This window comes from Gorilla gorilla, chromosome 23 (assembly GCF_029281585.2).
Source record: "Gorilla gorilla gorilla isolate KB3781 chromosome 23, NHGRI_mGorGor1-v2.1_pri, whole genome shotgun sequence".
Taxonomy (NCBI): Eukaryota; Metazoa; Chordata; class Mammalia; order Primates; family Hominidae; genus Gorilla; species Gorilla gorilla.
Genome location: NC_086018.1, coordinates 16780559 through 16793313, shown reverse-complemented (window position 1 = coordinate 16793313; position 12755 = coordinate 16780559). Strand labels below are relative to the sequence as shown.

The following is a 12755-nucleotide window of genomic DNA, read 5'->3' as shown; positions in this document are numbered from 1 at the left end:
TCAGGCTTGGTGTCTGTGGGACTGTGTGGTCATGGTCTATCTCCCAACCATCCTGCTAGCTTTGTCTACTCAGTGTCTGGCACAGTCAATCATCAGAGTTGTTTGAGCTCTTGGAAAGGAAGCTTGTAAGCATGTGGTTATCCAAAACACAATTCTGGAGTAAATAATCCTTTATACCCAGAGCCCTCCTGGTCACTTGGCCCAGCGTAGTATCTAGGCCTCTCCTGCCATGGTGCCGTCACACACACTGCTGCCTCTCTGCATACCCTTGTACCTCAGCTCAGGTGCGTGTCCTCGAGCAGCCTTCTTGGACCCTGCGTGCGGGTCACTTCCCACTGGCTACACACTGCTCTGAGCCCAGGCTGGTCCTCACAGGGCACCAGAGAGCAGGCGTCAGCCCTTCCTACCACAGGTCCTTCTGGGCCACAGTGCAGAGGAATGAAGCAGGGAAGCCAAAGGGTAGGAACCCATAGGGTTTGTTCTTATTGCTGGTGTGAACGGAGGCAGGGGCCCTCCAGTGGTCAGCAGCGCTCAGACGTGCTCTTGCACTCAGAGGTGTTCTGACTTAGGTTCCCTCCTGGGTGCCCTGCTTCTCAGCACAGAACTCTCCCAAACTCCTCCAGCCCTTCCCCTAGGCATCTTCCCCTCCGAGCACTGCTTGGGACTGTCGTTTCTGGGTCTGTGAAGGGGGCAGTCAGCCCTCGGCCCAGCTCACCCACTTGAGTGGCCACACAAGCACAGACTGTTTGGTGGTTCTGCCTATTTTACCACAGGGAAAATCTGTTGGTCAGCTCCCCACACACGCGTGTGGCTGAGCCCATTTGGTGCCAGACACTGAATTAGGTGCTTCTCATACATGCTGTGCCATAAACACCCCTGCCAGTTTAGTCTCAGTTGAGCAGACCAAGTCTCACCACCACAGGAACTGGAGAGCCCCTTTGGGGGTTTTCTAAACATTCCCTCCAAGCACTGACATGGTCTCTAATCTTGCCAAACACTGCCGTCTTTGAAGATTCTTCAAGTAAGAGGCTAGAAACCCAAGTCTCACTCCCAGCTCAGTGTGGTTTTGGGCACATTACTCCCTTGTGAGATGAAGTGGCAGGGTTGGGAGACTTTGGGGTCTTTAACCCTGGCACCGCTTCTCTTCTCTGGCTGTTCAACTACACAGATGACAGGGTAGAAACCAGCTCCCAGCATTCTCCCTGCCTTGGGGGCCACATGTCTGGCCCTCTGGGCCTCCCGCTCAGCCCCTTTGCCCCACCTGCCCTCCCTCTCCTCTCTTGGCCAGCCAGTCTGCCTCTGTATCCTGCTGCTGCCTTGGGGCCCCAGGCTACAGAGCCTTGGAGCATGTCACCTGGGCTGCGGCCCTTGTCTGAGCAGACCCGTGTGTTTACTTCATCCAGGTCAGCTCCGATCCCTCCATGTACATTGAGGTGGAGAATGAAGTGACAGTGGTGGGGGGCGTGAAGCTGAGCCGCCTGAAGTGCAACCGGGAAGGGAAGGAGTGGGAGACGGTACTCACCAGCCGGATCCTCACTGCTGCGGGCAGCTGGTAAGGGTGGGCAGGTCCTTAGCCGGCCCAGGTGACACAGGCACACATGCCATCATTCTGGGCCTGGGCCTGTCTAGGGGAGGTGTATGATCCTGGGAGCACCAGCTCCCACAGAGGCTCACACCAGGCTTCACTCCAGGCCAAGCATATGTGCTTGTCATCTCAGTCCCTGCAGCACCCAGCAAGGTCAGCATCAGTATCCCCGTGTTACAGATGGGGAAACTGAGCCCTTGAGGGTTACCCAGGCCAAGCTTTGAACCTGATGGCCTGATTCCCTTGTCCAGCCAGATCCCCAAAGTCTCGAATTCCACACTGAGGTGTGCCTGGCTCACTTTGACCTGGGCTGGTTCCTTTTTTGGATCCCAGATTTCCATCCAAGTTGGTCAGGATGGATTTCTGACTGTCCCTGAAGTCCCCATCCCAGCCCATTCCAGATTCTGCACTGTGAGGGGGACCTTGATTCAGTGATTAGTCACCCAGTATCTTCCCCTGGGTTCCTGGAACTGTACGTGAGCCCTGTCCCTACCTGTGTTCAATGTGGAAGGGGAACCAATGTTTCTCCTCAGGTTCCTGCCTGGTGTAGCATCCCAGTCAGGACCAGATACAGTCATCATAATTACACCCTTAATCATCTGCCGTGAGGTCCCATGTAAATGCTTTTACTTGTGTCAAAGCACATGGCCTTAGGTCTTAGACCACAATTCTTGTGGGCCCTGAGTGAGTTTTGTGTTTTTAGGCCTAGGGGACCCCACTGTTTGTTCTGTTCCTCCCTCAAATTCCCCCTCCGGATGAGCCATTTAAATTCCCAGTCCCAGGCACCTGTGTATCAGATGCTTCCACAGGCTCCCACTCTCTCTCCCTCCCCCCAAGGCAGGTGGCTTGCCCAGCTGAGGGCTAAGGGGTGTCGGCACAGCCTCTCCCACAGTGACGTGGCAGCTGTGGGGCAAGCCTGCTGGACCACGTGGGACCTCTCCTCCTGCTTAGTCCTGCCCAGTTCAGGCCCAGCCTGCAGACCTGTTCCCCAGTGTTACAGCCCAAAAATGATGGCTTTCTTTGCAGTGGGCTGGCTTGAGCCAGGCAGATAGAATTCAGTCACAGTACCAGCCTGGCCAACATATTGAAACCCCATCTCTACCAAAAATACAAAAATTAGCCAGGCGTGGTAGCGTGTGCCTGTAATCCCAGCTACTCGGGAGGCTGAGGTAGGAGAATCGCTTGAACTGGGGAGGCGGAGGTTGCAGTGAGCCGAGATCACGCCACTACACTCCAGCCTGGGTGACAGACCGAGACTCTGTCTCAGAAAAAATAAGAATTCAGTTACAGCACTGCAGAGAGCTCCCTGTTGCCCGTGCTGCTTAGAGTGTTCTCTGATTCATACTCTCCAAGTAAACATTTGTAAACAAAAGCATCTCACTTGCCTCTCCCTTTTTGGAGCCAGTAGCAATAGTGGCTCATTAGGAAGGCAGTTGGCAGAGCTCCTTCCTTAACTGACCTCCTTGAGCCTGCTGGAGTGACTGGCTCACCAGGATAGAAGTGACACAAAGCGGGGCTCTGGGTGGCCTACTGTGGCCAGGATCTCACTGTACTGGCTGTACATCTCTTACTGCTGCCTGCGTCTGAGCTCCAGCCTCACCCTGGGCCTGTGGCTGTGCCTTAGGGGGCTCTGTCTGGGAAGGCAGCAGCCTGCTTGTGCAGGGCCCACCCAGGGGCCTGGTGGTCACTCGGGAGAAGCTGGACAGTGTCCAGACTGTTCTGTAATGCACTCCTTGTTTGGGAGCGACACACATCTCCCACGCCAGCCAGACAGCCTCCTGGACACAGAGGTGCATGCTGTCATCCCCATACTTCTCTTAGCCTGCCTTGTTAAGAGACCTTCTCAGGACTGGTCTGACTAGTTGCAGCCAGGAGACTGTCCTGTGGGTACTATGTGGCCTTATCTGATGAGCAAGGCATGTTTCCTGGGTGATCATCAGAGGCATTGGCTCTCCAAAGCCCCCACACCCCTTGGTCAGCATCAGCATGAGCTCAGGAAAGCGCAGGCAGCCTGTGGAAATAGGACAGAAGCCTCTTTCATCCAAGATCTCAGGGAGGCTCCAACAGCCCCACCAGCCCCACCCTGACCCAATCCACCTTCCCCTCTGGCTGTACCTGCTCAGGGGAGGCCCTTGTTGGGCCCAGGCAGAGGAAAGGCCCACACTTCCAGGGCTACTGTCTTGGCTGCAGCACTCAGCCCCCATGACACCTGCCCCCACTCTGCCTTCTCAGTGACGTGGTGTGTGTCGCCTGTGAAAAAAGGATGCTGTCAGTGTTCTCCACCTGTGGTCGCCGTCTCCTCTCTCCCATCCTCCTGCCATCCCCGATCTCTACTTTGCATTGCACAGGCTCCTACGTCATGGCGCTCACCGCTGCAGCCACACTCTCTGTCTGGTGAGAGGCAGGCACAGGGTGGGGTGGGCTTCAGCCAGGGCAGGACAGGGCTGTGTAGGCCCCACCTCACTGCAGGGGCAGGGAAGGCAGTGGACAAGGCTGGCCATCAGGCCCCAGAAGAGGCCCTGAGCAGTTAGTGATATTGCTTGTGTTGGGTGCCCTGGGTAGGCTGAGGGCTGAGGGGTAGTGTGCAAGGGGGATGGAGGCAGCTTGCCTGCTCGATTATTTCCTTACTGGAGCAGCCCATGCGACCAGTTGCACTGCCAGGGTCCTATGCGAGATTCATCAGAAATGGAGTCTTAGCTGGCAGAGTGTGGCCATGTTCCTGATGTGGCTGCTGTGGCCTGGCTTCCCCCAAAGTGGTGTGGGTGCTGAGGGTTCCCCATGGCTCTGTTGCCTGGGCTTTGTGCTGCAGCCTTACACAGAGGGAGTGTAGTGGCACATGGAGAGCAGAAGCCACTCGTAGCCCAGAGCCCCTCTCACTAGGAGAGGCCAGGGTTAGGGTCGCATGCAGTAGGGCCAGGGTGTCTGAGCAGCCAAGGCACACTCTGATGTGTTTACCTGGGTTGGTGAGTAAACTGTTCCCTGTCTCCCTCCTAGGGATGTTCACAGACAGGTGGTTGTGGTGAAAGAAGAGTCTCTACACTCCATCCTGGCAGGTAATGCAGGCAACAGGCTGTCCCTACTCTTTTGGGGGCCCAAGTTCATGTCTGATGCTGCAGAAGGGCCCCGCTCAGAGAGCCAGGCTCTGGCCTCAGCCCAGGGCTCTCAGTGAGGCAGGAGGTGTGGTTATGCTGCAGGAGACACACACTTTTTGGGGGCATGTCTGAATGGGTCCCCAAGAGGTGACAAAAGCCTGGTGTGTGGCAAGGAGAATGGCTTGCCCTCCCTATTTGCCAAGGCAGTGTTGATGCATTTGCTGCTGGGACTGTGGGAGCCTAGAGTACAGATTTCTCCTTTGATATGTTTGAAAACACTTGCTGATCAGAGCACACCCAGAACTCATTCCCATGCTGTCCTCAGGAAGTGATATGACGGTATCACAGATCTTGCTGACGCAGCATGGAATCCCAGTAATGAACCTGTCCGATGGGAAGGCGTACTGCTTTAATCCGTCACTTTCCACATGGTAAGCAAGCTGACCCCCAGTCCTATTCCCTGGAAGAGTGTCTGTCTGCTCTAGACAGCAGAGCAAAGGGTCGTGGCCTACAGGGCTGCCTAGCCCTGCTTTTCCTGAGAATCAGGCCCTGGAGTGCAGGCTGCATTAACTATCTGTGCATGCTCCCCTGTCCCAGCAGGACACTGCAGCCTATGGCCTCTGCCCTCAGAGCCTGTGTGCAGGAGCACTGTCCTCCTGCATTATTTTCAGGAGGCACTTTTTGAAAAAGCCCCAAAATTTTTATGGTTTTTGCTGTGGCCCCCTTAGCCACCATGAGCATAGGTTAGTGGGCTTTACAGGAGCCTTAACAGGACTAGTCAATTTCTGTGAGCTTAGTAAGCACTTCAGACTTCCTCAGTGAATTAGTAAGGATGCTTATCCACTTACCCAGGCATGATGGTCTGTACTTTTCCTCTGTCCACTCAGGAATTTGGAGCCCTTTTTTGTACTTGCAAAATAATTTATACATCAGAGCTCTTAACTCAGACACGTGAATTATGTACGTTGTGTTCCAGCCACTCCAAGTTCTTTTCTTCTGTCTATACCTTTGGTCCTTAAGAACCAAAGCTTGCTACCTCCTAGCCCCTTTTCTGTTAAGAACTGCCATGCAGAAGTCTACATTCACACTGAGACTTCTTTCTTGAATTTGGAAAAAAAAAAATCTGCTGGGTGCGATGGCTCACACCTGTAATCCCAGCACTGTGGGAGGCTGAGAGGATTGCTTGATCCCATGAGTTTGAGACCAGCTTGGGCAACATAGTGAGACCCTGTCTCTACCAAAAAAGAAAAATTTTAAATAAGCCAGGTGCGGTGGCACACATCTGTAGTCCCAGCTCCTTGGGAAGCTGAAGCAGGAGATCCCTTGAGCCCAGGAGGTCGAGGCTGCAGTGAGCTGTAATCACACTACTGCACTCCAGCCTGGGCAGCAGAGTAAGACCCTGTCTCAAAGGAAAAAAAAAATCTCCACTGCCTGCTCCCCCAAATTGCAAAATGTTGTCTATTATATATGATTGCTGTAATAATGGAAATAAGCTGATTATTTAAGAAGAGAAATATTGACTATAGGCATCTTTGTATTTTGGACACATTTACAAAGACATCTAGCTGTTCTAAAAGTGTGTGAAGAGTCTTTTCTTCACAAGGATGAGAAGGGTCCAGAGAAGGTGGAAGGACTGCCAGTCTGGGATAGTTGTAGAAATACAGGCAGGTAGAGGCCTGGCATTGCTCGCCAGCTACAGGGCCCAGGCCATGTGGGCCCGTGGGCAGACCATGGCAGTGTTTGAGCTGAGCATCAGAGCACACTGCACACAGAGGCCTGCAGTCGTCAGGAACCAACATATGGAGCTGAAGTGTTCCCAGCAAGGGCCCTATCCACAGCCTTCGCCTCACTCATTTTTCCTTTGGAACAGTGATCTATCAGACCCATTACCATGAAACCTGTCAGTGATAGGCGCCTGTGCGGAAGTGCAGGGGCGCTCAGCCTCTACTGGCTTTCTGTGTCGGCAGGGGCTGCTTCTCTGTGGCCTCTTTGCCAGCCTTCTCTGGTTGGCAAAGAGGCCAACCAGATCTCTTGGTTTTCCTGAGCTCTGCTCCTGCCTTTGCCTCCCCAGGAACCTGGTTTCTGACAAGCAGGACTCACTGGCTCAGTGTGCAGACTTTAGGAGCAGCCTGCCATCCCAGGACGCCATGCTGTGCTCAGGACCGTTAGCCATAATCCAGGGCCGCACCTCCAAGTACGTGACCTGAATGCCATGGCTACTGTCCTTAGTCCTGCCCTGGGGAAGTGCCTGGGTCAGTGCACGCACAGTCCCTGCCCAGGCCTGGTCTTCACCTGCCCTTCCCCTGTGCCCCAGGTGGTGGTCAGCACAGGCAGGCTGGGCAGGACGGACTAGGGGTGCTGAGGGTAGTGGTCCTGCATCAGGTAATATCTTGGGGTTGGGGGCAGCAGTCACTGGCCCTGTCACTTCAGGGGCCCAGATGGCAGGTGCTGGGTGAGATACCCCAAGGGTGCCAGGAGGCACATGGCTGGGGTGTGGGGATGGGCAGACAACAGATCTGGCATCTGCCAACAGACTGGCTAGTGGATGGGAGGCCTTGGCAGCCCTGGTGCCTGCCTCCTGCCAGCTCCTTGCCTGTTGCACACGGGGGCAGTTCCTGACTCTGTGTAGTGCCTGCTGCCCCATCATGGAAACTCTCCTGGTCTCTGCAGCTCGGGAAGGCAGGCTGCCCGGCTCTTCTCCGTGCCTCATGTGGTGCAGCAAGAGACCACCCTGGCCTACCTAGAGAACCAGGTGGCAGCAGCACTCACCCTGCAGTCCAGCCACGAGTACCGCCATTGGCTCCTCGTCTACGCACGGTACCTCGTAAACGAAGGTGAGGCTCCTGGCAGCCCTGAGCAGCCTTCTCCTTCTGCCCCTCCATCCTCCCAGGCCTCACTTAGTCCCTGTGAAATCAGGGAAAAGATGTGATGGCCCAGCAGCCTCTACCTCCCAGCCTGAGCTGCAATCAAGGCAGCTCAGCAGGCACCCAGCCCCTTATAGGCTCTGAAGCTCTGAATAGAGTGGTCCTGAGGGTGTTCCCGCAGAGTAGCAGCAGGACAGGCAGCAGGATGGAGGAATAGATGCCTGGGTGGAAAGACATGGTCTGAAGGAGCAGATTCTATGTTCTGGCTCCTGCCCTGCACCACGCCTTGGCAGTGCTGCTAATCAGTGAGGGCATCTTGTAGCAGTGGTTCTCTTCCTCCTCCCAGCCCTTCCTGCCCTGGACAGGCTTGCCTGATGTCCTGCACTTACTGAGGCCCTCCGTTTCTGGCACTTCCCGCCAGAGCTCTCACTCTGCTGCCTCCCCTGCAGAAAGCCAGGTGTGCTGGAAGAGGTGGCTGCACTGTCCTCACAGTGACTCCAATAGCCTTACCAACTTTTCCTCCCACTTGAGTGCAGCCTTCAGGGTGCGGCATGGGGCAGGCCCTCCCAGAGCTCTCTCTGTGCAGCTTCCTGGCCTTTTTGCTTTATTTTTGTCATCACCCTCCCGATTTTGATTATAATTTAGAAAAAAATTTAAGTACAGAAAAGACAGAGAAAATCATAATCAGACCTTCACGAATGTAATTCCCAGAACTAATATGTCACATGTGCCTCTGGCTGTGTAAATACGAGTGTATGTGTGTGTGTGTGTGTACATACACTTGTAAACGACAGCAAATATTACTGATCAACTTGAAGCCTCCCCTCCCTCCCTGCAGACCGCGATGATGAATTTCATGTTTACTCTTCCCACCAGGTCTATGTGGTTGCCATTATGTGTGGTCCCCAGCTTTTCTGAATACTCAGCCTTCCCAGGCCCTCATACCTCTCCTGTGGTGCTCTAGTCACGTCTTCCCTGGGAGCCCCTCCTCTTACTCCACTCTGGTTTGCTTCATCCTGGGTGTTGACTGGGACTTGCTCTGATGCCCTGCATCAAGTCCCCACCTCCTCTCCGCCCCGCCACCCATCTTGGGATGACTTCTGCTGCTTGCTTCTCTTTCTTCATCTTCCACCTGCCTGTTCTAGTGTCCATACACCAGTTACCCACCCTCCATTCTGTCCCTTGTTTCCTTGGCTATAAAAGGAGGAATCTAGTGTAAAAGTGGACCCCATTCACTTCCAAAATTCCTCAGATTCCAGTTTCATCTCTCTTACTCCACCCTTTTCTTTGGACAGTTTAATCCATTCCCTATTGCTTTAGCTGCCCCAAGTGCTGACAAACCCTGACACTCTACCTCCAGCCTTTCTAGCAGCCCTACTGGGTGGTGCCCATAACCCTTGAGTTAATGGACCTATGCCCCCTCCACTCAGTTGCCCCTCTTCAGTCATGCCTTTGCCATCTCTTACCTCCTGCGAGCTGGCCATCCCACCCTCCTGACCTCCCCTCAACACAGCTGCCAGCGCATCTTCTCAAAGACAGATCTCACCAGCCCACAATTTCCCATATCTTCCCATCACCTTAAGGAGTTTATCACAGAACTGGCCACATCTTGTTTTTCCTCTGGGCCCAACACACAGAGGAGGCACTACAGATGTCAGGGGAGTGAGCAAGTGAGTGAAAATCTGTGATTATGGGTCTCAGTGCCCCCCGCTGAGAGACATGCAGGGGCGTCTTGCCCATAGTAGGCAATAAAATACGCATGTGTTTATTCTGATTTGATAGACACAACAACATATTCTTGATTTTTATTTCTTTTTGTAATGTGTTCCTATTTCTGTTTTGTTTTTTGTTGTTGTTGTTTGTTTGTTTTTCTGTAATTAGGGTTTGAATACCGACTTCGAGAAATATGCAAGGACTTACTGGGTCCGGTTCACTACTCCACTGGAAGCCAGTGGGAGTCAACAGTAGTGGTAGGTGCTTCTTTCATTGTTGCTGCAAGAATTCTTTCTTGAAACGTGAAGGTGGAGATTTTTTAAATAAGCCAAAGTGCTTTGAAATTGTGTCCCGTTAGACTTCTCCAGCACCCAGCCTCAGGTCCCAGCATCAGTGAGAGGGTGACATGCCGACGGCCCTCCACAACCTGGCAGGAGCTGGGCCCTGGACATCAGGAGCCACGGAGTGCTCCGCCACGTGCCTGTGCTGAGGGAGGCTGCCTGCAGGGGCTCTGGGCTTGGTTGTGAAGACAAAAGACGGAAGGTACTTCCCTGCCTTCGTGGAGCTCGGTCTGGTAGGGATGCACACATAAACAGGGAGGCAGTTAGGTCAACAAAATATTTTCAGACTAGATTCAGACTAAGAAGGAAGTAAGCAGGGTCTTCAGATGAGAGTGCCTGGGAAGGAGTGACCAGGAAGGCCTTGTGAGAGGACACTGCGGATGAAACACAAGGAGAAGAGTGAGACAGCCATACAGAGACCTGGAGAAAGTGTTTCCTAGTAGAAGTGAGAGTAAAAGCAAGGAGTGCTTGATCTGTTTGAAGCCACTGTGGCTGGCACATAGAAGGCAAAAGGAGAGGGTGGTGTGAAATGAGGCAGGAGGTGGACCACAGAGACCTTTACAGGAGCTAGCGTTTTCTTCTTGGCAGAGTTGGCGCAGAGGTGTCATGAACTAAAATAGAAAAACAGTCAGGGAGTATCTTCTGTAACAGTCCCAGGAAGAGATGAAGGTGACTTGGATCAGTGTGGTGGCCATGGAGAGGGGAAAGGAGACAGATTCAAGATGTATTTTGGAGGCAGAACCAATAAGATTTGATGGGTGGTTGGATGTGGAAGGAAAAAGCATAATGAACATGTGGCACCTCCAGGTTCAGCTGCAAAAAATGGATGCCAGAACCATTCATTAAATCAAGAAGGTAACAGGTTGGTGGGGGATGGGAGAAGGTATGGATCTAAGAGTTAGCTCACAGCTTCATTCAATCATTGAGCAGTTACTGATGGGGCACCTCCCCTGGCCAGGCATGTTATAGGCATAGGGCAGGCAGCAGTGAATGGGGCAGGCAGCAGTGAATAAGGCAGACTGAGTCCCTGCATTCATGGATCTGCTTTCTTATGGAGAGAGACAGACTAAGCAAATGAGAAGAGGTATCTGTAGTGTCTTGAGTGGTGATGGATGCCATGGGAAAAAAATTAAAAGGGCAGGGAGATATAGAATACTGGCAGGTTGCTGTTTCATGCTGGGCAATTAAGAAAGGCCAGGCTAAGCTTTCAGTGAGCCAAGATCGCGCCACTGCACTCCAGTCTGGGCAATAGAGCGAGACTCCGTCTCAAGAAAAAGGAAAGGCCGAACTAACAGATAAGCAGAGACCAGAAAAGGTGAGGGATGAAACCATGCATATATTTGGGAGAAGAACATCCAGGCAGAGGGAAAGTGCAAAGGCCTGAGGTGGGAGAGCTTGAAGTTTAAAAGGAACAGCCCAACGGGATGGTAGCAGAAGGGTGAAAGGAGTTGACATCAAAAGGCCAGAGGGTCAGCCCTCACAGGCCTTGGTGTGTACAGAGGCCTAATTTTTTATTCCATTCTTAAATTTGACTGTGGTGTACCTTAATTGACTAGGTACTTTGAATCCTGGGTTCAAAGTCAAATCCCCTTAAGTCCCTGAAGGCATTGTTCCATAGACTTTGCATCCAGTGTTATTGCTAAAAAAATCTATTGTAAATCTAATTTCCATTGCTTTGTAAGTACTTTGGGATCCTGTCTTGGTGTTTTGAAGATTCAGAAAGCTCATTCATTCTGTAGAAACAGAGACAGAGACCAGTGATTTTCTTCGGTTTTCCTATTTGATTATTTCTTCCCTTTCATTTTCCCCATCATCTGAGAGATGTAATATCCTCTCTTTTTAAAATCAGCTGTATCGCCGGGCACAGTGGCTCATGCCTGTAATCCCAGCACTTTGGGAAACCGAGATGGGTGGATCACCTGAGGTCAGGAGTTCAAGACCTGCCTGGCCAACATGCTGAAATCCCGTCTCTACTAAAAATATAAAAATTAGCTGGGTGTGGTGGCACACTCCTGTAATCCCAGCTACTGGGGAGGCTGAGGCAGGAGAATCGCTTGAACCGGGAGGAGGAGGCTTCAGTGAGCCAAGATCACACCACTGCACTCCATCCTGGGAGACAGAGCAAAACTCCATCTCAAGAAAAGGAAAATTAAAAAAAAAAAGTAAAATCAAGTATCAGGCCAGGCACGGTGGCTCATGCCTATAATCCCAGCCTTTTGGGAGGCCAAGATGGGTGGATCACCTGAGGTCAGGAGTTTGAGACCAACCCAGCCAACATGGTGAAACCCCGACTCTACTAAAAAAAAAATTAGCTGGGCTTGGTGACATGCGCCTGTAATCCCAGCTACTCCGGAGGCTGAGGCAGGAGAATCGCTTGAACCTAGGAGGCAGAGCCGAGATCGCGCCATTGTACTCCAGCCTGGGCGACAAGAGCGAAACTCCATCTCAAAAAATAAAAAATAAAAAGGCCAAGCGTGGTGGCTCACTCCTGTAATTCCAGCACTTTGGGAGGCCAAGGGGGTCGGATCATGAGGTCAAGAGTTTGAGACCAGCCTGGCCAACTTAGTGAAACCCCATCTCTACTAAAAATACAAAAAATTAGCCAGGCATGGTGGCGGGCACCTGTAATCCCAGCTACTCGGGAGGCTGAGGCAGGAGAATCACTTGAACCCAGGAGGCAGAGGTTACAGTGAGCCGAGATCGCGCCATTGCACACCAGCCCAGGCGACAGGGTGAGACTCTGTCTCAAAAAAAAAAAAAAATCAGCTGTATCATTTTTCATGCTTTCAGTTCTTCACCAGATTTTTAATTTAGGCTTTTATCTACTTTAGCATAATAATCTTAGTTATTTTAAAGTTTTATGTCTGATAATTCTAGTATCAGGAGCCTTTGCAGATCTATTTCCGTTGCCTATAAATATGTCTGCTGTTTCTCATTCAGATTGTCTTATCTCCTTATGTGCCTGGTTATTTTTTACTATCTGGTGGACATAGTATTTGAAAAATTTATTGTAGAAATAGTTTGAGGCCTAAGATGATGTTATCTTCTTCTACAGAACACTTCTATTTGCTTCTGCCAACTTCTTGGGAGTAGCACTGTAGGGACTCCATGATCCCGTTCAGGGACTGAGGTTTTCTAGGCTTCCTGGAACTCAAAGCTG

The 12755-nt window shown here is 52.0% G+C and overlaps 1 protein-coding gene across 8 annotated transcripts in view; it reads left to right on the top strand.

Moving 5' to 3' along the window:
• The window catches only part of HIRA (histone cell cycle regulator), a 101603-nt gene that overhangs the window by 71433 nt on the left and 17415 nt on the right, over nucleotides 1–12755 (top strand). For 6 of the 8 annotated variants that reach the window (XM_055374945.2, XM_019018360.4, XM_055374941.2 and 3 more), the window contains 6 exons: nucleotides 1404–1552; nucleotides 3818–3979; nucleotides 4580–4638; nucleotides 5003–5108; nucleotides 6749–6871; nucleotides 7348–7511. In XM_055374945.2, the coding sequence (XP_055230920.1) occupies nucleotides 1404–1552; nucleotides 3818–3979; nucleotides 4580–4638; nucleotides 5003–5108; nucleotides 6749–6871; nucleotides 7348–7511 (763 nt within the window). Of the gene's footprint in view, nucleotides 1–1403; nucleotides 1553–3817; nucleotides 3980–4579; nucleotides 4639–5002; nucleotides 5109–6748; nucleotides 6872–7347; nucleotides 7512–9422; nucleotides 9512–12755 lie in introns of all 8 variants that reach the window. The other 2 variants (XM_004063015.5, XM_063704926.1) reach the window with 1 other exon arrangement.